The sequence below is a fragment of the Acomys russatus genome, chromosome 20, assembly GCF_903995435.1.
Source record: "Acomys russatus chromosome 20, mAcoRus1.1, whole genome shotgun sequence".
Classification (NCBI taxonomy): Eukaryota; Metazoa; Chordata; class Mammalia; order Rodentia; family Muridae; genus Acomys; species Acomys russatus.
Window position 1 is genome coordinate 11,975,247 of NC_067156.1, and position 27,108 is coordinate 12,002,354.

Consider the following 27,108-nt stretch of genomic DNA (forward strand, 5'->3'; position numbering starts at 1 on the left):
AGCTACTAAAAACAAGGAAATCTTGAAATTCATAGGTAAACAGATGGAACTAGAAATTATCATCCTGGGTGAGGTAACCCAGACCCAGAAAGACATGCATGATTTATACTCACTTATAAACAGATATTAGCCACATAATACAGGATAACCATACTACAGTACACAGACCTAAAGCAACTAAATAACAAGGAGGACCCTAGGGCGGATGCTTAATTCTCATTCAGAAGGGCAAATAGAATAGACACTGAAAAATGTTGAAGAGAGGGAACAGGACAGGAGTCTACCATAGATGTTCTCTGAAAGACTGTCCACCCAGCAGGGGATCGAAGCAAATGCTGAGACTAACAGCCAGACTTCCTGGTGGAGTTCAGGGAGTCTTATGGAAGATCTGAGGGATAGAAGGATCTGGAAGGGACAAGAGCTCCCCATGACCACCAATGGAGCCAACGGATCCAGGCAGAGGAGGGGGTTGCTGCAGAGACTGATGCACCAACCAAGGACCATTACTGGTGAGGACCTGGATTCACTGCTCAGAAGTAGTAGATAGGCAGCACAGTCTCCTTGTCGGTCCCATAGTGTGGAGAGTAGGGACTTCTAACGTGGAGTCTGGTGCTCACTCTTTGATCACTCCCCCCTGGCTGGACAGCCTTGTCAAGCCACAAAGGAAGAGGATGCAGGCAGTACAAATGAGACTTGATAGGCTAAGGTCAGATATTGGGGAAGGAGGGCTCTCCCCCCACCCCTCCACCCCCCAACTCTCCATTCTGAGGACTAGGGGAGGCTGGGAGTTGGGATGAGGGCAGAGAGGTGGGGCTAGGAGGCTATGGGGGAGGGGGGACTACTATCAGGATATAAAGTGAACAAATTAAAAATGAAATTAACTAATTTTTAAAAATGTCCAATACTGGGTCAAGCTCTTGTGTTTTTAACCTGCACTTGGCTTTTTATGTCTGAGAAGAATTGTTATTGTCTAAAATTAAACATTACCAGAGAGATTCACATGGGAATGTGACAGAATAGCTTTCTGGGCTCCAAATTTTGTTCCGTGTACCTCAGAGCCTCTGTTTTCACACTGACTGCCATATTTCTGTTTGAGGAAGATCTTATTCTCATTTTCCACTTGGTCAAATGGATCTAGACTGGTGGCTTTGAGCACAGGGCCTGGTGCCAGTTACTCCTCAGTGAATTTCACATCTTCCCCAAGCACATGTTCTCATTTTATCTAAATCTCCCACCTCTGATCTGAGAGCACCAGGGGGTTCTGCAGGTTGGAGGCGTTTAATACATTCTGGTTGAACAACTTTCTTAATGAATTTTTATTATGGAAAGGGAAAATAAAATCCTTCAAACCTACAAGAAAAACTACAAGACAGTCTGGTTTAATGCCACCTACGTTACTCATATGTCTGAGGCTTGGCATTGTAATCAATTACCATACAGATAATATATTATAACACAAAAGGAACAACTAGTGGAAATTTTGAAATAACAGGGTAAGCCACAAACAAACCACACATTTTCTCCCTCTAAGAAGGTCCTAGCCTGTAATGTCTACAGGTTCTCTCTCACACACACACACACACACACACACACACACACACACACACACACGTTTAAGTGTGGCTACATAAGACTAAGAGACGGCAATAACAGATGATGAGAAAGAGTTGGAGTGGCATAGGGGATGGGGAGGCAAGGATGTGGGGGACATGGGGGATATCACTAAAATGTACTTGGTTTGAAGATAATGTACTCATATTTAACACCTGACATATTTATCTTACAACAACAATTTTTAAAATTCATTAAAACATATTAGGAGAGTCTATTGGTTTTAGGTTTTCTCTATATAGAAAGAAGTAAATTGGTAAATTTCTTGTTTCAGCCATTTCACATTAAACACATATATCAAAGCTTTGCCTCGTGCATTGCAAATACATAGTCTTTGCTGGTCATTTTAAGATGGCTTATAAATATAAATCAAATTTTTCGCGAGAAAAAGAGCATAGTGCTTAGGTTTTGAAGCGGTTTCTTGTCTTGATTGGAGCATCTAAAAGTGCCCAAACTATGAGCCCAAGTTTCATGAAGCAACTAAATACCATTTCCTAACCATGGGGTTCTTAACTTGTGCATTAAAACTTGTATTTCTTCAAACATGAATGTGAAAGATGCACTTGCATGCTATGTATACCAAAATATCCCCAGCCCTTGGTAGCCTGCTTGATATTCAGGGAGGTGTGTGAAGGTGCCTGGCAGGGTGGCCAAGGGGGACATCAAAGAGAGACATATTGGCTCTCTAAGATGAACCAGGGAGGTTCCCCAGCATCCATTACTGTCTGAGTGCTTAGGATTCCTTGAAAATGTCAGCCGAGTTGGCCTTTTCTGTCACCACACCAGTCAATGTTAAGATTAATGAGAAGAAAATGCTCCAGGCTGGCGGGACAGGCCACTGAGCACAGTGCCCTTGTGCGTAGCCTTCCCTTTAGAGGTGGCTACATCCCTCCAAAGGCCTTGCCTGCTTCCAGCTGTTACTCTGTTCCTTAGGGATTTCAGACTCCTCCAGCACAGACAAAGGATCAGAGAAACACCCCGGTCCCCTCTTCCATGGCCAAGCTTCTCTGCTGCCTCCACTTCTGGGGGGCTGTGATGAGGGATGAGTTTTCTAGAAGTCCTTGGCCAGAGGGCTGGACAGCAGCAAACCTGGCCTAGCTGCGTGCTACTATTGTCAGAAAAGATTCCCTTCGTATAATTGGCTTTGGGGGAGGGAGGGGGGAAGAACACAGCAATTAAATTCTGCGGGGGAAATTATTTGAGAAGGAAATCTTATGTATTCCTGGTTATGAAAGCACCAGCCAGAAGGATGAGTTTCTAAGTCCAATGATCTTATGTAAAAATCATAATTTGACCTTTGCTGTTGGAAACCTCTATAGGCCAGCTGCATGCTAATGACGGAAGAAGGAGACTAGCTCAAGGCGGGATGCCAATGTGCAAGCAAGGTTCAGCCCTTCTCTGCTCCCTACACAGAACCGTATCCATCTCCGTTCCTGTTGCAGGGATAAAATACCTCGGATAAAAACCAGCCTATGCGGGGAAACGTTTATTTTTGTTTCGCAGTTTGAAGGTTCGGGATTCAGAGGTGCACCGTGTCTGGGGGTCACGGTGGGAGGAGCTTGAGGCAGCTACTCGCTTTGTCTTCAAAGTCAGGATGCAGAAAAAGATGAATGCTGGGCTCAGCTCGCTGTCTTTTTGTTCACTCCAATAGTCCAGCCAGTGGAATTGTGTCTGTGCCGCCCACCTTAAGGCGGGCCTTGTTGTCCAAGTGTTCCCAATCAGGACTATCCCACACAGCCCGGAGACTAACCTAACGTTGACAGTTCTTCACACGCATGCTCAGAGGCTTTTCTCTTCCCGGAACATGGATCCTGACAAGCTGTTGATTTAAGTATCGCAGATTCATAGACCGTGTGGGGCACATTAAACACCTTATTTTTACATCTTCTGACAGTAACAGAGTACATGAGAATCCTCCATTTGACCACTAAGTAGGAAAAATCAGGAGCATATAAGGTTTCAGCCTCATTGCCAAACTCATGCCTCCTGCCTCCAGGCCCCCCCGCAACCCCCACACCTCGCAGAGCTCAGTAGAGAAAACATTGCCTTCTTTTTCCAGCCTTCTCTGTGTTTGGCCTGGCATTTGAGGCCTGCGCTTCCATAAAGGATTCACATATTTACTATAGCAAATGTTTCTGCTTTGTGGAGTTTAAAAAAAAAATGTTTAAAAATTTGCCATGTGATGTGGCTGTAACTTCAGGTTGTAACATCAGGTGAAAACGACTTCTCTGTCTTGTAGGTCATTTGGGGTAGCAAATCAATTATTGGAGAAATAGATTTTTGAGGACCGTCTTAGTTGGGGTTTCTATTGCCGCATAGAGACACCACAACTATGGAAACTCCTATAAAGGAAACGCAGTTTTTATAGAAGAGCCAGGCACAATGGATCCAGAGAGGAATTTGAAGCAAAGGACTCTAAGTTTTAAGCTTCCATGAGTATCCTAAATTCTATAGATGGGTTATGGTCAAATCACTAGCTCTAATGCTATCAAATATTGTGTATATTTTTTTGTTCAAAGTAAATTGGACAGCACTGATACTTACTGTTATGAGTTTTGTGGATGAAGGTGGGTAGCTTATGGGATTTAAATGAACTCAGGAATCTCGTGCATCTCACTGGCTTGATGAGTTGAGATGCACAATTAGGTCCCAGGGAACTGAGTGGATAGAAGGGGCTTCTAAGAAATTAAGGTTAAGGAATAAGTCAGAAGTGTTCTTGTTTTATTTCCCTTTGAAGGCTTAGCTTACCACATTTGTTGTGCCAAACTAGAATGACAAATTCCAGAAGCACTCCATTAAAGGATCTCTGTAAGACAATACTCTTTACAAAAGAGAAAGCAGGGGCCTCAGCTGGTGACAGTTTATAAAGACATACTGCTGAATAATGTCTTTCTGCAATGGAGGAATAAATATAACGTGGTCCTGAGATGTATTTAACAGAAAAAAGGAACTAAAATCATAGCACTGCAGAGGCAGATGATGGTCCCTAGAGAAGCACATATCCTAATGAGAGCCCACAGATGTTTTATTACATGTCAAGTGAAGAAATTAAATTTGTATGTTGATTGAAGATTTCTAATTAGCTGGCTTTAATATAACAAGATGATACCGTATCACCCAGGTGTACAAAGTATACTCATGAGTATCCACCAGTGTTTTGGGAGAAGGGGTCAACATCAGCTTCAAAGAAGTTATGACCTCGTGGGTCTGGGTTCTAGGATGGAGACAGGACCATCTATCAATATATATATAAATACAGGTGGCCTGTAAATCTTGGACCAGAGAGCTGAAGTGTGATAGAAGGAAGGCACCCACCTTTGAGAATAGAAGGTGTGCCTAGCATGCGGGATGTACCCAGGTTCATTTCCTAGCAAAGTATGTGGTAACTGTGGTGGAGCATGCCTACAGTCCTGGTACATAGGAGGTAGAACAGATGGGACGAAGTACTCAGGGTCTGTCAGTCTCAGTTTTGTGTTTGAGGGTGGCCTGGGCCACATAGGACTCCATCTGAAGAGGGAAAAAAATATTTTTTTTTTTTAATATCAGAAACTGCATTGAGAAGGAAGTGGAGTCTCTCCAAGTCCTCTAGAGAGGACAGAGGCCCAAACTTGAAGGAGAGCTAACATCAATGCAACATTCCATAAGTTAGCCTGTGCTTAATTCTTGCTTTACCAAAATTCTGCCTTCCACAAATGTTGGAAAAGGTGGATGTTTTTGTCTGTGGGCTTTATTTTCAGATGCTCTTGGTGCTTCTGCAGAGGTAAACTTGAAACACAAAGAATTATATTTGGGTGGTATCTGCATCTATGGTTTCAGGATTCATAAAATGCCTCACCTTGTAGGTTCACATGGATGGTGCCTTTGGATTGTTTTATTTTTTAATAAGATTCAATATTAAATATTTGTATCAATGTGGCAGTACACATCTGCCATCCCCATACTCAGGAAGAGGCTAACAAAATAAAGCAGGATTCTGTCCAAAATAAATAAACAAACAAATAAATAACAAGAAAGGAAAATAAAAAAATGTCCCACTTATATTGGTACCAACTGTTATTTTACATGTATTTGGTTGCCACCACTTGTCAACTTTTCTCTTAAATATGTATTTTTTTAATCTTATGTGCATGCATGTTTTGCCTCACTGTATGTCTGGTACCAGCTGCATGCTTGTAGCCTATAGAGTTTAAGGAGAGCATCGGATCCCCTGGAACTGGAGTAAGAAATGGTCATTAGCAGCAATATGAGTGCTTGGAATAGAAGCCAGGTTCTCTGAACAACAGACTAATGCTCTTAACGCTTGAGTTATCTCTCTAGCCATCAGTGGGAGGTTGTACTGCAGCTTTTTACATTTCTAGAGGGTTATCACTTGAAGGAAATTCAGTAGCCATAGAAGAATTCCATCGAAGTGTTTAACGAATAACTATGGACACCTGCTTCTGAGGTGCAGTGCAAAATGGAATTATTTAGTAGCGTGGGAGACAGCATAGCCATCCACAGAGAGGGTCATCTCCAGGAGTGGCTGTGTCAAAGGCTGCTTTCAGTTCTAGAGTTGTGCTCTTGGCAAGACTTCTGCCCTTTTAGAGTACTATATAAAATGGGGATAGACTGTGCCGAGCCTCCAAGGTCACCGTGAGAAGCACAGGGCATGGGATGCCTCCCTTTGTGTGGGAACCCAGTGCATGCTGGCCATCACTAGGTCCGATGCTCACTCTACCCATGCAGTTACTTGAGCTACAGAGTTTAGAAAGATGTGGTGACTGCTGTTTATCCTTGTACACTCTCTGGAGCTTTTTTAAGGTGTGCTTTCTCATCAAGAATGTTCACCTATACATTTTGAGTGTGTGTGTGTGTGTATGTGTGTGTGTGTGTGTGTGTGTGTGTGTGTATAGCACATATGTGGAGCTTAGCTCATCAGTTGTGTGCCTATATCTGTTGACTCATTGTGCCCAAATACAGAGAGGTCAGGCTGATTGATGGGTGCAAGTCACAGGTGGAAAGGAAAGGAGACTGTGATTTCATCACCGCCTCCTTGAGGAAATGACAGGAACATGCTGTCCTCTTTATGCAGTCACACATCCAGAAGAGACGGGGGCTTTTCTGAACAGCCATGGAGCGAGAATGACAGATAAGTCAGACAAAGCCAAGTGTGACTTACTAGACTTCAGGTTGAGTTTGCTGCTGCATTCCATGGTCATCATGGAGAAGGCTTGGTGTTCATGCCAAACCCAAGTCTGAGTGCTGATTTCTGAACCAGGTCAGGCTGTTTACTTACTGTGATGTCACAGGACAGCACTGGGTGCCTTCCTCAGGTGCTCTTCACCTTATTCTGTTGAGATAGGATCCCTCACTAATCCTGGAGATCACCGATTGGCTAGATTGGCTGGCCAGGGCACCCAGCAGCAGGAGTATTGGCATTTGTGGCCAAACCTGGGTTCGTATGTGGTCATTAGGGATTTGAACTCCTGTCCTTATGCTTGCAGAGCGCACACTTTAACACTGAGCCAACTTGCCTTAACCTTGAGGCATGCATCATTCAGGAGTCAGGACTGCTTAAGAGAGTCAAGTCTTATTTGGAAAAAAATGAATTAGGCTTTTAAAAAAAAATCCATCTTTTGAGTAGATGTGAACAATTCTCACAGTAGCCTGGCCTTGCTGATTCCCTTCTCTTCTTTAAATGCAGCTTTCATTAGTCTGAGTGTGTCAGCTTTGCAATATTTAGGGGAAAATTGGACTTCTGGTTTTTTTCAAATGTAGGCACAAGGCTGCACTTTAATATTTTAAAAAATATTAAGTAGTAACTTTTATAAGTATGTAGAGATGCATCCCAGGGTCAAAGCACTCGCCTGACATGCAGGAAACTCTGGGTCTGACCCTTAGTGCCACAGGAAACAAAACAAAACAAAGTGTAGACATCCTCAGCATTATTGTTTTAACACAGAAATCTGTTTATTAAACCAAACAAAAACAGAGAAAAATTATACCAGCCCTCAAATTTTTAAAATTTTCATTAAATAAGCAAACTCTAAATTCACACCTTTAAAAGATGTCTGTGCGTCTATGTATTTCCAAAATACTCATATTTCAATAAGATTTTCACATTATATTCACCAACAGTTTCACAAAAATTTTTTTTGATTTTTTTTTTTTGTTTTTTTGTTTACATAACTGTAAGGAACAATAATTCTAGAAACACTTGAAGAAAAAAGCATAGCAATGTCCACAGTTACAGGAAAAAGTGCACATTACCTGGTCACAATCACAGTCAGAACTTGAAAAACTATATGTAACAAGTAGGTAAGGAATACCACTGATGCCTTCAACTCAGTGTCAAAAACTGAATGACAGATTCTACATAAAATAAGGCAAATTCGAGAATGCACAAAGAATTTGTATTTCAACAGAAAGGAAAATAGTACAAGCATGAACTAAAGCACTTTTCCTTAAATATTTTAAAAATAGGCTTGCTTCAGTGTACAGAAAACACCACTCTGTCTGTGTGTGCCTAACACTAGGGAATAGAGAAAATGGCAGAGCGTGTGGGGCACAGGAGGGGAGAGAGTTCATTGTAAGATGCAGCTCTGTCTGCTGAGAGATCACAATTTTAGCAAAAAAAAAAAAAAAAAACAAACAAACAAACTTAAGTTACACAAATCTTATCAGTAGACATAACGGCCTTTTCTGGAAACTATTTCCAAAAGAAATGAAAAGTACACACAAGAGTGCAAAGTTTAAGATTGTCACGTGCAACCTCGCAACATTCAGTCATCTACATCCAGGGCGCTGCTCTGGAGGGTTGCTGGTGGGACAGCAGCAGGACCAGCTACAAGCAGCTCCAAGGAAAAGAAGGATGTGCTGGGTTTTGTGTTCTTTTCAACACGTCTTTTTATAATGTCTAGAAATCTCTGTGATGAAAACTGCTGTGGTAAGGTGCCGCGTGGCGGCCTGGGTGTTTTCAGACTGGTGTAAGTATAGAAATGCAGGCATCTCTTGGAAGTAGTTCCCTAATGGGATGTCTTAAAGAAAGTAGGCAAAGGGTTTTCCAGCATTGAGTGTTATTTTTTTTTTTTTCCTTTGTAGAAAGAATTTGGAAAGAGGAGAAGGCAAAAGGGGTGTTGGAAAGGGTAATTACAATAGTTTGTCAAAAAACAGTTTTCTTTTAGGACCTATGAAAAAGTTACCAAAGTAAAAATGACCATTTTGAATGAAAAACAAGTTTTCTTTTTATAAAAATTACATTTTTTCTTTTAAAATACAAGATCCTTTTCATTGTTGTCATATCCCATAGCAACAAGTAATTTGGCTTTTCTTTTTTTTTCTCCAGATACTTCAGCTTTCAGTCCAATAAGTCAGTAGAAAATTCCACTAATAATTCAGTTGGATCTTGAGCTTTTTTTTTTAATACCACAAACTTCTTCATTTTTATCCTTGAATTAAGAATATGCAGCCTTTTTTAAAAATTGCTTATGATATTTATGTTGACACACTGAAGCAAAAAGCAACAGGCTGGGCACATTTGAGCATCTCAAATACTTCAAGGTCAGAGTTCCTTTGAAGTTCCTTAACACACCAGAGTATATGGATCAAGGACAACGTGGCGCGATGGAAGTATTTCTCTTAAAATATTGTGCAGCAAGACCAGGAGTATCTCTGCTGGAAAATCAAATGTCATTAGTGGAAACTGCAAATTTAGAACTCGGTAAGTGCGGACACCATTGGCCTCAGTTCTGTTGCAAAATGAGATTTTCTAGTTCATCTGCGGAGCGCAATAAAAACGCGGCCGATTCCCGATATCCCGCTACAAGCTGTCTCACAGCGTTGATTTCCGTGGGACTCAGCTGAGGTCTGGAGTTTGAACTGCTAGAGGGTGCCGAGCCAGTCGCCAGCTGCCTCTTCATGCTGAGATCTGTGGGTCCTAGACAAAAAGAATCGCAAAAATAAGACAGGAATAGTCTTTATTCTAAAATCTCACATGTGAGCACCCATCAAATTACGACTGAATTTATTCATGAATGCTTTCATGAGAAACTCGTGGCTTCTGTAATCAAACGCATCTGCTCTCTGTATAAAGAGTGGTGTAATGTGACAAGAGTGTTTGAGGATTTTTTTTTTTTTTTCCAGGTATCTTGGGCAGCCTCCAGCCATCACTCCTTGTTATAGGGAAGACTCAAGCCCTTTGAACCCAAGGTCCTGGCAGGATTCAATTTTCACAGAAGCTTCAGTGCACCAGGTTTGAAGTGATGAACCGCAAACATTTTTATTTGCGGCATTTATTGACAAAGACCATAACTCCCACCAATTCAGAATTTTAATGACCTCCTTGAAAAAACTTGAATTTATATTTTAATGTTTTTATATGTAAAACTTTATTCTTGACAATCTCACATGTTTACGAGATGCATGCTGACCCTGCCTGCACTCCCATTCCCGCCCTTTCCACTCCCACTCCTTGCACATCTCCTTAAAAGTCTTCGCCCACCCCCACCCCTAACCTGAAGCTTTAATTCCTTCTTTAAAAGCCCACTGAGTCCAGTGAGTACTGCCTGCCTCGACACTGGTGTAAGGCCACCCACTGAAGCATGGACTACCTACAGTTACCAGAAGCTTCTCAGCCAAGGGTGAGGCTGTGTGAGCCCTTCCCCCATCCATGCCGACTGGCTTGCTACTGTGCAGGTCTTGTGTAGATAATTAGTCCATTTACCACAGTCATGAATTATCTAGAAAGAGAGTCTCAGTGAGGGGTTGTCTAAGTCACGCTGGCCTGCGGGTGAGTAAATATGTGGAACTTTATCTTGACTGTTGTGTGTGTGTGTGTGGGGGGGGGGCACCGCCTCCGGGGCAGGGTCCTGGACTGTGTAGAGAATGGAGAATGAGAGATGAGTTTAGGCACACATGTAGTGATTTCCTTCATCTCTGCTTCTTGGCTGTGGGTGTGACTAGATGCTCCAAATTCTGCTGTCTTGAGCTTCCAAAGACGGATGATGAAACTGTGAGCTCAAGTAAACCCCGTTTTCCTCTAAGTGAGTCTGTCAGCATTTTACCACAGCAACGTGTAAAGAAACTATGACAACCTCTTAAGAAGTGGAGATGCTGGGGGCTGAGAGATTTCTGGGCGGTGTTTAAAGTGGACAAAGTTCAACGTGTATGTCAAGGACTTGGTTTACACTTTTCTTTCTTCTCTTTCCTTCTTTCTTTCTTTTCACCCTCCTTCCCTTCTTCCCTCCCTCCCTTCTCTCTCCCCCTCCTTCTTTCCCTTCCTTCTTTATTTTTCTTTTCTTTTAATGAGTTGGTTGAGACCTCTGTTCTCGTTATATCTGGTAGTGTTTCCTACCAGATGGCTTAGTTTTACAACAGGTTAGACTGAAATTTTCTTTGACATGGAGCTGGGAAGCAGTTCTTAGAACAACCCTGCAGAAGAACTAGATGCTGGTTGCGCTGCTTTTCGCTATTTCGCTGCATCTGTATTTGCACAAAACACAGTCAGCCATCCTTGGTATTTCTTTATATATTTAAACCAAGACAGGTGGCCTTGATTTTGCACAGCATTTAGTAATTTATACTGAAATGCAATACAGAGTTGTTTAAAATCTTGAGTTCTGACATTATAGCATTGAGAAGATGCTTCACATCAAAATTCTATAGTTATGTTTGCTTATTCAGCAAGCATTCATTAAAACTCATAAAATTGGGAGATAATTTCTAAGTTTAGAAGTAACTGACCAAAGCATTGTTAAGCATCTCACAATAGTTAAGATCTCAACCTTCAATGATTCTGCAACTTGGAAGTGCTTTAACAGAGCATAAATATGTGCCGGTATTGAGAAAATGGCATTCCTTTTGTGAGCTAAGTCAAGGGATGCCGTTTTCCTACTATCTCTTCCCGAGGCATGAGGGAGATGGTCGATACCCAGCCCCTCTGCCATCATTCCTGAAGGAGGCAGAGATCTCCTGAGAGGAAAACAGCTTCCCTTGAAATTTAATTAGAGCCGACCAAAGATCTGCATGAGGAACTCTGACATCTGCGAGAATCACACTTCTGCTTCTGTCATGGCCTTTCCGAGCTTTGATTTTTCAGGCAGAATTTATCTTCCATTTGGTCTGCTATTTACAAACTCATGTTATCGATATGACAAGCTGAGAGAGGCATGGCTTGTCACATTTGTGGAAAGGAGTCATTGAACCTGTGCTCAAACAAAGGCTGTCTGCTCTGTAAAGTCCCAAGTGGATTTTTTTCCATTTTATTGAAAATAGATTTATGTTTCATTTAATGTATCTTGAATATGTTTTCCTCCCCTCAACTCCCAGTTCCTTTCCACCTTCTTTTCCATCCAAATTAGCACAGTGGCCTAACAAGGGTTCTGGGTTGCAGGTGGACACTCTCCTAACCTGGGTTTACTTTACAGTCAAGAAGTCCAGTAATCATATTTTTAAAAACTAAAGAATGAAAGAAGTTGGAAGGATTTTCCCCTCAGTGATGTAAATGTCTCAAGTTTGTGCAAATTACACTGTTATCTTAGAAGGTGGAGTGACTTGGGATTGATGAATCCTGAACTGGATATAAGAGAGGGTTAAACAAGGGTTCTGGTTGTCTCGGGTATGAAGGGAACTCACGTAAACATCACAGTTTAAGACTTATTTAGTATGTGCCTGTGGCTTGAAATTCTTTTTTTTTTTTTTAAATAAATTTTGATCGTTGCGGTTTGCTGTTTGCTTTGAGACTAAGTATCAGATACCCCAAGGTGGTCTTGAACCTATCATATAGCAAAGGATGACCTTACGTTTCTGATCCTTCTGCCTCCACCTCCAACGTGCTGGGGATTACAGACAGGAAACACTGCGCCTCACTTGGCTCACAACTGGAGACATCTTAATCTAGTGGAGTCTTAGTTTTGCTTAGTGTTTATTAGCATATACACATTTGAGATAACTTCATAATCTCTAAACCTTCATTAGCCACCCCACCCTCCAAAGCATAAGAAACCATTTCTTGCTATATTTGTTATTCACATCTTTAATGCTATAGGATTCAGTAAGAGAAATAAAATATGCAATAGAGGTTTATTCAGTGAGCACTCACACAGCTTTTCTCCAGTGTCACCACCGCTCTTTGATTCCTGCCTCAATGATTCAATGTTATATCGGACTGATTCAGTTTAACTCAAAGCATAGCCATCGTATAATTAGGATTTGTGTTCTTTATAAGGTGAGGGTTTGAATTTTGATAAATATGTAGACCTTAATGAAGTCTAAAAACTATTTTTGAAGAAAAATCACCTAGAACATAGTTATAAATGAGCCAGGTCAGTGAATCAGAAGGACCAAACACAATGAAAAAAAAAAAAAAAAAAAAAAAAGACACTTAAAGAGCTAAGGCAAATACTTACAAAACTCCACAAAGCCACATTAATTTATCATCGTGTTGGTCAAAGGGAAATGGACTTACTCATTACGATGATTCTTAAAATTTGAATCAAAAGTAAGGATATGTCATGTTAACCTATTTTTTTTTTTTTTAAGAAAACTAAGTCTTATATAGCAAAAATAGAGCCATGATTCATTTTTGAAAGTCTGAGGTATATTTAAGTTATAAATACCTGTAAATTTATGAGTCTTAATATTTAAATGAAAGGATACATTCATAATTATTTATTTTCATTTCTGAAATTAATCTATCAGTTGACTATTTACTGCCAGTTTATGGTAAATTTTTGTTTCTTGTTCTAAACTATGTCATTTTGTAATGATGTTTTAGTGTTAATTTCCTTTCAGAGAGTGTTGCCATAATAGGAAATCTTTTTAAAAAATTTGCAACAAGAACTATGTTTTTGAAGACCATTGTAATTACTTTAAGTTGTTAAAAATTATAGTAAGGTAGGTGAAGAGATTACTGTTGCAGAGGATCTAGATTCAATTCCCAGCACCCACATGGTAGCTCACAGCTATCTGTAACTCCCATGATAGGGGATCCAATCTCCTCTGGTCTCCACAGATATCAGGCCTACATGTGGAACACATATATACATTCAAGCAAAACCCCCATACATATAAAATAAAATAAATAATAGTAAACAAATATAGTGTCTTGGCTAAGAGATGGTTCAGTCAGGAAAATGTCTGCTATTTGAACATTAGGACATAAATTCAAATCCCTTAACACATACCACAAAATGTTACACAAGAGAGTGGACACCTGGGCATCCGGAATCCCAGTGTTGGGGAGGTGAAGACAAGTAGATCTCTGGGAATTGCTGGTCAGCCAGCTTAACCTATGATTTGAGCTCCAGGCTAGTGAGACTCTATCTCAAAGGAAAGGTAGACAGAGCTAAGGAACAACACCCATACTCACTGGTTGTACGTCAACTTGACACAAGCTAGAGTCATCAGAAGGGAAGGGCCTCAACTGAGAAAATGGCTCCATAAGGTCCAGCTCTAAGGCATTTTCTTGACTAGTGATCGATGGGGGAAGGCTCAGACCATTGTGAGTGGTGCCATTCGTGGGCTGGTGGCCCTATGTTCTACAAGCAAGCCCTGGGGAGCAAGCTAGTAAGCAGTACTCCCTCACGATCTTTGCATCAGTTCTTGGATCCAGGTTCCTGCCCTACTTGAGTTCCTGTCCTGACTTCCTTAGGCGATAAGCTGTGATGTGGAAAAAGCCTTTCCTTCCCACATTGCTTTGGGCACAGTGTTTCATGATAGCAATAGCAACTGTAACTAAGAAAACACCTTAGATTGTCTTCTAGAATCCACACACACACACATCCACTTTCACACCCCTCCCCATACATGCATAACTACCCACTATACAGATTCTATTTCTGTTGTCATTGAACAGAATGAAGATGGTTTAATTGGTGATAATTAAGTTTAAGAATGACTGTTTCAGCGACACGTGGAAGAGTGGGATGTTTCCCATCCTGCTTTACTATTACCATAATGAATGGTATCTCTCTTTCAATACAATTTAAACCTCTGTCCAAATAGCTCTCTGTGCCTTTCACATCTTAACAGATCTCGCATTAGATTGTGCTGAGTCATTTCTTTCTCAGCCATGAAATTGATCTTGGCAATAAGTAATCCACGTCTATTAGCAGACACCAGTTCTCCAGTCTCACCAATTCCCTGATTATACATAGAGTAAGCAACAGAGATGTAGCGGAAACATCCTAAGTCCTCAAGAGACAAAGAAAGCTACTTGTGATCAGTTGCTTATGGATTTTAAGTGACCACTCATGTTGTCAGGATCATAATTTCCACATCCTTGCAGCACTGTCCATTTCCTAATCTCAGTAGTTTTTAATGATTTTTCCCCCTTCTGGAAATGACTTTGGCTATTGAAGTCAAACCTAATAATCTAATGTAAGTGAAGGGCTTTTGTAGTCTAGCAAGCTGTTTGGATGTTAACTTTGTCTACAAGTGGCTTCATTTCTCTTTTGAGAGGAGCAGAAGTTGGATAGATGTATTGAACAATGAGAAAGGTCCAAAGGTAAAGGAAATTCACCAATGAATATTTTAGCTACATTGTGCAATACATAAAGCATTGACTGCATGCTGGCTTACCCCAGACATCTCATACATGACCCTTCCTTCACCTGGTAACTGAATATTTGCCAGTGGTAAGCAACATCTGAACTATCGCACTACATACCAAACCAGATTCAACAGCCATTGAGTTTCATTTATATTCCAAAATACAGTGGTACCAGAATTTGAGATGGAATATCTTTCCTCATAGGATCACTATGATGTCATAAAATGAGCCTGGCACCTTGCCTGCCCCTTGACCCCGCTTGTGTTTGTTCACCTAAAACTGAGCTTATCCAGCCCTGTTTGTCTTGATAAAATTGTCTGCAAACCACGGGATCTGGCACCTTGAATAGCAAAGTGTTTGTAATACCTCTTGTGCCTGATGTCTTTTCAGGTTCGTTTTGGAAATCTATTTCTCTTGGAGTTAATATTTCTGCAATAGGATCTTCCGTTGAATGGCATGAATACACTCTCTAGTATGGGTTCATTGCTGCTTTATTATCTTTCTATGCTCTTCTCTTTTGATTTGTCTTCACAGATAATTTTAAATCCTTACAAATATTCGGCTTTCGATTTTCTTGGTCTTTCTATTGCTTGTTTCCTATTTGCAGTAATTCCGGACATATTTCTTTTTATTTTTGCATTTTCTCTGTTTCTAACTTGAGCTAAATGATTATATCAACGAAATGATAAAGAGATGGGAATACTAATTACCTTGATCTGATCACTACTTACTGTATGCACTGTTTTACAAATATGTACCCTTACTATATAATAATTTAAAAACCACATGTGCCAGTGAGATGGCTCAGTGAGTATCTTAGAGTTACTATTGCTGTAATAAGACACCTGAGAGGGAAAGGGTTTATTTGATTTGTTTCCTCATCACTGTTTATTATCAAAGAATGTTAGGACAGGGACCTGGAGGCAGGAGCTAACACACAAACTCTGGAGGAGTGCTGCTTACTGGCTTGTTACACAAGGTTCATTCAGTCTCCTTTCTTAAAGAACCCAGGACCACAAGCCCAGGGATGCTCTAACCCACAATGCACTATGCCCTCACACATCAATCACTAGTTTAAAAAATTCCCTACAGGCTTGCCTGCAGCCTGATCTTATGGAAGATTGTTCTCAATTGAGCCTTCCTCCGCTTGATGACTCCAGCTTGTGTCAAGCTGACATAAAACTAGTTAGCACAACTGCCCCCTTTTCAACTTGATACACACAAGCATGTTACTGTTAAGCTACAACTTTTCTGTTCCTGTTCATCCTCATGATCATATATTAATATTGACATTATAATATAAAGCCGTGTGTAGAGATGATTGCTACAAAGCATGACAACCCTGGTTTGAGCCCTAAGACCTACAAGGCAAAAGAAAAGAACCAACACCCACACAACACCCACAAGTTGTCCTCTGACATACATAACTTGCTATATATAGTATGTGTGTGGGCATGCGTGTGTACTCATGCGCATGCGCGCGCGCGCACACACACACACACACACACACACACACACACACACAATACATTTAGGAAAAGAAAACAGTTCTAAAGTTTGTAGTTTATCAACTTTTTATTGTTTATAAATAGGTGTTAAAATACTAGCCCAGGTTCATTGTGCAAACTTATTATCTGCTTGGTTATCACTAACTATCAATAGAGACTTGATAACTTCTGGATGCAATGCTTCCAGCATGCTAAAGATCCCATGGTGGTTGTTCTTTACTTAATTAGCCAATATTTCAACGATTTTGCGTTATTATAAAATTGGAAGCATGTTTCTTCATATAACCATTGCATTTTAATTTATTTCTCACATGTTTTTCTTTTCTATCTCTTGTTTTATGGGAGAAGTGTTTTATACTCTTTGCCTATGATCGTGGGTGGGTGTCATTCCCCTTTGTGATTTTGTTGATTTCATTTATTAATTTATAGGCAGATTGGTGAGGTACATGGAATAAAGATATTTGTTACTTCCTGTTTAACTATTTCTCTTCATTATTACAAACTGAGTCATTAATGCCCCAAATCTTTTGCTTAAATTTGGATTATTGTTTGTTTTCACTATATACATAAAATATGTTTCTTTCCATTATTTGCATGACTGTAATTTTAAAAATATTATATATATATATATATATATATATATATATATATATATATATATCCTATATGCATTTATGTGCATTACATATGTGCAGAATCCTGGGAGAGAAGAGGATGTTTGATTCATGGAACTGGACCTGCAGGTGGTTATGAGCCACCTGATGTAGGGTTGGGAACAAAACCTCGGCCCACCTCAAGAGTAGTAAGCACTCTTCATCTCTAAGACATCTCTCCAGCACCAAGACTATGGTTTTTATGATTCTCTCTAAGACTTGGTGTCCTTCCACATTCAGTGCATTTCTGCACTTTAAGTCTAAAAGTATTATCTGTCAATCCAATTAGGAATAACCAAAGCCTCTTCTGACTGAGCTTCCATCACCTTTGTTTTCTTTACATTATCAACTTTTCCCTTTCTACTTATAGGCTACCCATCACCAGGCCTCCAATGAATAGGCTTCCTATACTACAAAATATGAAACATATTTGAGATTGGAAACTAGTAAGTAAACACCACAGTCATGAGATGTTTACCATCATTAAAAAAAGAAGCTGAACAATAGACATGGCATTTTCTCTTCAACAAATTACGTTCCTACCAAACTTGAACATCGAATCCATACAGGATTTACTGGCAGATTCAGGTGTCCCGTGTAATATGATCGCAGAGCTCTGCTGTGGTAAGGATGTTTTGAATGTTCAATATTGAATTTTCATGAAAACTATAAATACCAACCTCTCACATAGTATCTGCTTATGATTATCTTAAAGTAAATGTGAATATTTTATAATGTAAATCTCTTTGACCTGCCTTTAAAGAGATTCTACCCTTTTGAACTAGGCATGGTGGCAGATACCTGTAATCTGAGCAATCTGGAGTTGGAGATATGAGGATTACAAAATTTAAGGCCAACTTGGGCTACCTAATGAGACCTTGTTACTATGTGTTTATATGATGTGATATACATTAAATTATATGTTTACATATGCTGGTTTTTAAGAATGAATGGAAACAAAACCCAGGTCCTCTGTAGGAGTGGTAAGCACTCTTAACTGGCATTTCAACATTTTTCTCCATTGTCTTGATCCATTTGTACTTCAGTTAAGTTTTGTGTCTAAGCTCACCTTTTAAAGACAATACCTGTAAACAGAACTCCAACTAATACAACACAACCTAAGGCTAAGAGTAGAAGAGAGACAGAGACTTTATAAAAGGCAGCATACCAGGATATAGTCTGCTAGACTATATCTCTACATATGACAGGGGAAACCGCACCCACAAAATCTCCACATTATGACCAGGTATACACGATCAAGTAATGACAATACCAGGAGGTGTGCATGCCAGTGCTGATGGAGACAATTTCATTATGTCCCATCCCTAGATTAAAAAAAGAAGTTATCGATGACCAGTGGCTGTGGAGAAGGGTAGAATTGATTTTCCTCGGGGACAAGACTGCTGATGGAATGCCTAATCTTACATGGTCAACCCTGAATAGGTGTGCATATAAGCAATGTTAAAGGACTGCACAGGTTGCAAATACACGTGTGTTTGTATGTGCCAGCACATAACAGTAATAACTAAAGAAGAGGCCATGGATTTGAAGGTGAGTGGGGAGGGACACAGGAGTTAAAGAGGGGCGAGGGAGATGTGGGGAGCAATGTAAATATAGTGCGCACATGTAGCATTCTCAAAAACTTTAAGTCAAAAATGTTAAATTTAAATAAATATTCAACTAAAAATATAAATAAGGCTTTTCATGCAGGCTTATGAGCAGCAAAACCTGGACAGGGTGTGATTTCATTTCTTAGAAAAAAAAATAGAGGACAAGTCATTGGAAGGGGTGAGGAGGTAGGGGTTAGATCTGGCGGGAATTAGGGAGAGGGATGGGGGCCAATGTTATGCAAATGCATTTTATGAAATTATCAAATGATAAAAACACTGAATAAAAACGTGAATAAGGTGTGAGTCCTATCTGTGTTACCGCACTGACAACTTAAGTAAGTAGCAAATTCAGGTGATGAATTTGGACCCAGCATATAATTCACCTCAAAATACTGAAATCTCGTTTAATTGACTCACAAAAATGAACAGACAGCAATCAAGCAAATCAGCTAATGACATGGGTTTGAGTCCTGCTCTGGAAGCTTCTCTACTATGTGAGCTGACCAAATTATTCATCCTCTGAGATTCACCACCTTTGTTGGTTAGACTGATAAAGCAGGAACAGTAGAACTAAATTATTTGTATTAAGTGGCCTAGTAAGTGAAGTTATATGTAAGTGTTTGTGCGCGTGCGTGCGTGTAACTTGGACAACAACCTTGAATGTCATTCCTCAGCAGCTGTCCATCCTATGTTTGGAGTCTCTGGCCTTGGGCATGTTTAGACTAGGCTGACTGCCTGGTAAGTCTCAAGGATCCCCTTCTCTCAACCCCCTGCTCCAGGCCTTGGACGGGAAGTGCATGCCACTACACATGGGTTATTTTTAATGTGGTTTCTGGGAGTTACACTCAGCTCCTCTTGCTTGCATGGCAAACACGTTGCCAACTGGGCAATTTCCCTAGCCATGCAAGGTTATGTTCTTAGTAACTATATAATTTTACTTTAAAATTTCAGGTATCATAAAGAATTAAGAGTATTGATATTAACATTATTAAAGTTTAGGGACTTATTCCTGTTGATATGATTCACTGTGCTACAGATCTTCATAAATACAAGTTGTAAACATATGTGTGTGTTTACTATGTTTGTGTGTGTGCATGTGCATGTGCATGTGCATGCTTTGGGCATCTCTATGTGTGCAGGTACACAGAATAAAGCATTGACTGTTACATGCAGTCTGGAGGCTGGGAAATCTTAAGATCTGCAGCCAAGCCAGTGGTGAAGCTGTGGCCTGAGGAGGAGCAGAACTGCTGAGGTACCGTTTAGCTGCAGGGGAGGAGGCTCGGGTCCTGTGAGAGCAAAGATCTCAGTCTGAGTTCTGAGATCTGTAAGCTCCTGCACTGTAGTGCAGTCAATCTCGGGCAGGTGGAAGCATCACACAGGTGAAGGCCTCTGTTTGAATGAGGTCTTCAACTGGTTGGATGTTTCCATCCACCTTTGCCTTCCAAGTGCTGGGATTAAAGGCATGCTCCACCACTCCCAGCTTTCACTGACTGTTTTAAAGCATATAATTACATATTTTTTCCAATATTTACATTATTGATAATGCATAGTGACATATGATATATCATTTTTATTCAAGTGATTTAAATTATTGTCAAAATGCACTATAAGGAGACAACAGTCAAGCAGGTGATTTTACATCATGTAACATACACATAGGATCCAGTAAGTTTCATATTCATGTCATATATGTATGAGACAAAGTATCATAAAAATTTTAGTGTGACCTATCTATATTTACAACCTTCAAGAATCATTTATATTTTACTTTTTGCCAAGGGAGATATGGAGAGTTTAAGCAAATGTTTTAAGATGATGCTGAGATGATAAGTAGGCTGTGTAGCCACAGTCATGGTAACTCTGGTTGCCTTGACAGTGGAGGTGAAATAAAGGCCTACTTCTGGGACATATTTTTTTTTGGTTGTTGTTGCTGGTTTTGAATTCAGATGATTTAAGGATTAGCAGACATTAACTTCACAAAAGAAAGAAAGCACACGAATCCAGTGCACAGACTATCATTAAGTAAGTCATCACACTGAAATGAAGGTCAGCAAGCCTGGCTCTTCCTGCACACTCAAAAGGAATGTTGCTATTCTACCCACAATTATCAAAACCTATGAAAGAGACAGGAATCAGGTAGAATAAGGTATTTATGCTAGGAAAGGCTTCACACCTTGTGTGTGTTTGTGGTGGAAGCTTGTGTGGAGATCAGAAGGCAAAGTTGGGTGTGGGCCCTTGCCTTCTGGCTTGTTTGAGACAGGGTCTCTTGTTGATGCAACGACGGGCTAGCTGTCCCAGCAGCTTCCTGGGACTCCCCTGTCTCCATATTGCTATAGAAATGCTGGGATTGCAGATGCATGATATACCTAGACATTTTCCCAGCCCTCAGCAGCTCCTTTTATCCCATTTGTCAGTGTAGGTCAGAAGTAAACTATAAAGATTTAAGACACATAAAAATTTGAATAGAGGTTTTTGGAGCCAGAGTGTGTGTGTTCGCCTTCTCTCCATGATTGCTTATCAAATATTCATTTTCCTTCATCAAATGTCCAGAGATCTGAAAAAAAGCTGAAATGTTTTCATGGACCTATGCTAAGCTTTCCCCTGGAAAACTGGAGATGGAGTTGATAGATTTCTTTTAAGGTTAAGGCCCTTTTCCAGGTTTTTTTTTTTCTTCAATATTAAATGGCTTAGGAATCCAATTAATATTTTATAAGAAATGGAAAACCACAGGAGCAAATCATAGTATAACAGAGTATTGGAAGTGATGTAGGTCCCAGATCAGGAGACTTTTGCAAAGAATAAAATAGGTCTGCTTGAATGGAAACATAGAATGTGCTTCCTCACCATTTTGGACAAACTATTCATGAATATGATTTTTGGAACAAGACTTTTTATAATATGTAACCATCCTTGCAATGATTTTATGTAGTAGAACATGATCACAGGATCCCATAAACTTCATATTCATGTTACATATGTACAAGGGCAACCAAAGAACAATTAAGGGTACTACATTGCTAGACATTTCTAAAGATTTCATTTGTTTTATATATACGAATGTTTTGGTGACATGTATGCACGTACATGCTTGATGCCCATGGAGGTAAGAGGAAAGCACTGGATCCCCTGGAAATAGGATTACAAACAGTTGTGAGCCAACACGTGTGTGCTAGTAATGTAATCTGGGTCCTCTGCAAAAGCAATGAGTGTTCTTTGCCCTAGAACCATCTCTCTAGCTTACGGCATCTTGAATTTTGTAATCAATTCTGAGTCTGAGTGAGTGGCCCACACTTTAAGGAAAGCAAACTTCATGGAGTAGGATGATTCAAGTACAGGTACATGTTTCCAGCCATGGGGTCACTGGGCACAGATGGACAGAAGCCTTTCAAGGCAGCCATCTACATGTCAGTCAAGAGCCAAAGGTCATTTAAAATTACTACGTGATTTGAAATAACAGAGGACAACAGCACTGCAACTGAACATGTTAACATGAGAGAAAAGGTAAAGCACTAGTGTTCCGCCAACTTGGAGCAATTTAGGAAGATAAAGCTCTCTAGTGAGGGGAAGCTAGTGGCCTCCTGCCTGTACTGCAAGGTCCACCTGTATCCAAACTGCAAGTGGCAAATGAGAGGGTCCAAACTCGCTACAGAAGGTACTGGCACTGACTCCCTAGAGCAGATGGACATACTGAACTATCTCCTACCCCCACTCCCCACATCCTCAGACCCTCTCTGGAGTGAACTGGTTTGGGCAAATGCATCCCCAGAGAATGTGTCAACACTCCAAGGGCACTGTGCAAGGCAAGCAGCCCATACCAAGCTCGATGACCTCATGTCACCCAAAGAACACTTGTACAGTTTACCAGCAGGCTCAAGAAAGCAGACACAGAGCACGAAGGAGTCCTCCTTCATCCCTCTCCTGCTCTGCACAGCGCAGAATCCTCAAAGGAACCTTAAGAGCGCATAAAATCCATTTTCCTTCACTGTAGTAAAGAGCAGGCTCTCCGGGAAGAACCTGCTCAGTGTTGAACTATAAACCTAATTACACATCCTGGATAGTTATAGAAAGCCCAGGTCAATCACCTGCCTGTCAAAGCCTGTACTGGGGTTTCCTGACCTACAGGAACCCAGTATAGGCTATGAAAGCTCAGTGATAATTTGAAAGATACTTCATGAACTCTGCAGATAATTCATATAATTTCTTTGATTTTCGAGCAAATTACTAGCATCGTGTTCAGTCATTAAAATTTATGGATAAGACTCATCTCTCCAAATCCCTAGTTATCTCAATACCAAACTATCTAAATAATTCAAGGACTCAACTGAATTCCAGGTGATTATTTTGATCCACATGGGAAAGCCGGAAAGAGAACAGAGTGATGTGTGAAAAGTGTTCCTAGGTTTCAAATCCTTCAGCTAAACAGCTGTTCAAATCAGCTAAACCTTCCTAACACTTGTGTTGGTTTTAGTTTTCTAACTTTGAGGTGATTCTAGTTTATTAAAAAAAAACTTTTTAACACTTCTGCCACATTAGGAATTAGCTTCCCAAATGGAACTACTAATGGGAATTAACTTTACTTAGAATTCCCAGATGTGTGAAAGTTATTTAACAGTCAAGCATCTTGAGCTAGAACCACAGATATTTTTTCCTTCTATTTTTTATCTATATGTGCAGAGCATGTGCAGTTAGTGTGGTGTGTGTGCGCACATAAACAGGTGAGTGTGAACATGTTTGTGCATATGTATGTATGTAAAGTTGACTTTTGGTGTTTTTCCTTCAACGGGTCTCCATATTTTTTGAGACAAGGTGTTTAACTAAAACAAAAAGTTCACAGATTTGGCAAGAATGGTTGACCAGTAAGTGTCTGGGGTCCTCCTGATTTTGCACTCTTCCTTCAGAGCTGGGGCTCTGGGGTTTGAAACTCATATTCTTGAGCTTGCACCAGCAGGTATCTCACCCACTGAGCCATCTCTCATGATTCCCCAAAAATGGGGCTTTTAAAGAATCGTCCGTAAAGTTTCTTTGTTGAATAAGGCTGCTATGAACATGGTTGAGCAAATTTAATTGTTGTGTGCTGGAGCCTTCACTTACCAGGAAACTGGGACAGAGGGGAGGACATCCTATTGGGACTCTAGATGAGAGAAGCATGGGAGAATATCAAAGTAGAAGGATCCAGAGGGTCCTAGAAACCTACAAGTAGAACATTATGATAGGCAGATTTGGGCCCAGGGGTCCCGCTCAAACTAAGGCACTAGCCAAAGACAATACAGGTAGTAAACTTTAAACCCCTACCCAGATCTAGCCAATGGACAGAACATTCTCCACAGGTGAGTGGAGAGTGGGGAATGACTTTCACATGTACTCTGGTGCCTCATATTTGACCATGTCCCCTGGAGGGGGAGACCTGGTAGCACTCAGAGTAAGGACAGCAGGTTACCAAGAAGGGACTTGATACCCTATGAGCATATACAGGGGGAGGAAATCCCCCTTAGGAACAGTCATAAGGTAGGGGAATAAGGGGAAAATGGGAGGGAGGGAAGAATGGGAGGATACAAGGGATGGGATAACCATTGAGATGTAACAAGAATAAATTAATAAAAAATTTTTAAAAAAAGAAAAAAGTTTTGTCGATCAAACTAACTTGTTTCATTGAGAAAAGAACGCTGCACAAATCATCAAAGGCAGCATGTCTGCTGTAGTCAATGCAGAAACAAATTTCCACAGCTATAGAGCTAAGCATGTGAATCAGCCCTTTGAATAGAAATCTCTGTGATAGTGGCACTGCCCTTTCTGCCACTCTCTGCACTGGCTTCTCAACAGCTTTGGCTACTGGACAGTTGAAATGAAACCTGTTATGATAAAAGGTCTGAAACTTGAAATGTATTTCAACTAGCATATTTCTATTTAACAGTCAACCTATGGCAAAAGACTGTCATGTTGGATCCCACAGATCTAGATAAAACTATTTGAAATATATATATATATATATATATGTATGTATGTATGTATTACAATGAGTAGTTTCTAGTAGAAAAATACCTTGATTAAAATAATCAAAGGGACATATTAGAGAAATGAGTTTAAAATGTAGACAGTTGACTGGAGGGAATGGATACAACTGTGTTCTAACACATGGGCAATGTAAACAGAAAGACCAGGACTGCTTAGGGCCTGCAGGACTAGTCTGTGTCACTAAAGACTGTCTCAAAGAACCAAAATAAATAATAAAAGAGTATGTTAAAAATATCAAAATTGGAGGCTAGAGAGGTGCCTCTGTAGTTAAGAGCACTAGCTGCTCTTCCAGAGGACCAGGGTTTAGTTGTCAGCACCGACTTGGTGCTGTGACTCCAGTCCCAGGTGATCCTATTCATTCAGAGCAAATACCCATAAACACAATAAATAAAAATTAATATACATGCGTGTGTACGTAAATCGTGTGCAACAAGTTGAATCTATTAGTAGAAAAATTCTGACTCGACTATATTGATGATGTTTTGTGTGTTTGCATGCAGATGTGCATCCACATACATAACATGCATCCCCATGCATCAGAAGTAAGAGGTTGACGTTGAATATTTTTCTTTGTCATTCTTTATCTATGTTTTTGAGGCGGGGTCTATCACTGAACCTGGAGCTCACTGTTTCTGATTGAGGAGCCCAGCAACTAGCCTCAGGGATCCCTTAACTCTACTTCCTTAGAGCTGGGACAGGGTGTTTTAGTGATTATGTGAATTCTGGGTCTTTGAACTCAGATTTTCTTGCTTGCATAGCATACTCTTTACTCACCGAACTACCTCCTCTGCTTTAAGAAAAAAATTCACTATGCTTTGACAACTCAAGCAGAAGTCTTCAGACTGAGTTATAATAACTGCAGACTACTAATTACACGGACTCCCATTTGATCACATAAGTCACCCTTGTCAAATAAAATGTCATTGCGGACGTCTTCCCATTATGTGAAGGGCCTGCCCAATCACTGTAGGGGCTTAGGTAGCGTCTGTGAATCACTTTCAGACACCAGTCTATAAAATCATTAGCTACGGAGTTTTTCGTCTTAGACCTCACGCAGATTTCACACAGCAGGGATATTCAGCCAGTGCGGATCAAGATGGCGGGGAAGCCTTGCCAGGCCACAGAGGGAGAGGGTGCAGGCAGTCCAGATGAGGCTTGACATGCTGGGGTCAGAGGGCTCCCCCTTTCTGAGGACTAGGGGAAGAGGGGGAGGGGATAGAGGGGGGCCTGAAACCAGGAGGCAACGAGGGAGGGGGCTACAATCGAGATGTAGTGAACAAATTAAGAAAAAAAGAGGTGAATCTCCCTCCCTACTCATAAGCATTAGTTCTTTACATGTGACTGTCAAACCATCATGGTTTATTGAGAGAATTAGATAAAGCTAGATCCCTGGAATGGCTACATTAATCACTTTTCCCCTGAACCATAAGCTTAAAAGCCAAGCATATTTTAAGGCAGAATTCATGCATTTCAAAATATTTCTGTGAAATATTTGAAGGGAATAGTTTCTCTTCCTTCAATATTGTAATCTTCAAGGTATTAAGAAAAAGAGGTCAGACATTAAGAAGATATCTTCAGAGCAGTGAGCATAGCTCAATTAGCAAAATGCTTGCCTTACAGGATGAGGTTCTGAGTTAGATTCCCAGAACTCATGTGAAAAATATCAGGTGTGGTAGGACATGACTATAATCCTAGCTCTCGGATGGCAGATACAGCAGAAACCGTGGGGTTTACGAGTCTCCAAGCCCAGCCTACCTTCCGCTTGGTCAGGTCAGTATGAGAACTCTTTAAAAAAAAAAAGATTAAAAAAAAAAAAAAAAGATGGACAGAACCTGTAGTAGTTTGAGTGAGATGTCCCCGTATTCTTTGACATTTGAATATTTGGTCCACAGATGGTGGCACTACTGTGTGGGTTTAGTAGGTGGAGGCAGTGTGTCACTGGGGTTAATTGGGGGGTTTCAAATCTGTGCACTAGTCCGAGTCCACTCTCTGCTTCCAGGTTTTTTTTTCTAGTAGTATGATAATTCAACTTTTAATTCATTGAAGTGATATGTTTTTCAATATCAGCTTCATTTTCTTTCTTTTTAAATTTTAATATATTTATTAATTTATTCATATTATATTTCCATTGTTATCCCATCCCTTGTATCCTCCCATTCCTCCATCCCTCCCATTTTCCCCTTACT

The 27,108-nt window shown here is 40.4% G+C and overlaps 1 protein-coding gene across 10 annotated transcripts in view; it reads right to left on the reverse strand.

Annotated features, from left to right (window-relative positions):
* Positions 1–8,915: 8,915 nt before the first annotated feature.
* Nol4 (nucleolar protein 4) overlaps positions 8,916–27,108 on the reverse strand; it is a 341,043-nt gene continuing 322,850 nt past the window's right edge. For all 10 annotated transcript variants that reach the window (XM_051163152.1, XM_051163147.1, XM_051163144.1 and 7 more), the window contains one exon: positions 8,916–9,526. In XM_051163152.1, the coding sequence (XP_051019109.1) occupies positions 9,333–9,526 (194 nt within the window). In that variant the 3' untranslated portion in view covers positions 8,916–9,332. The remainder of the gene's footprint in view (positions 9,527–27,108) is intronic.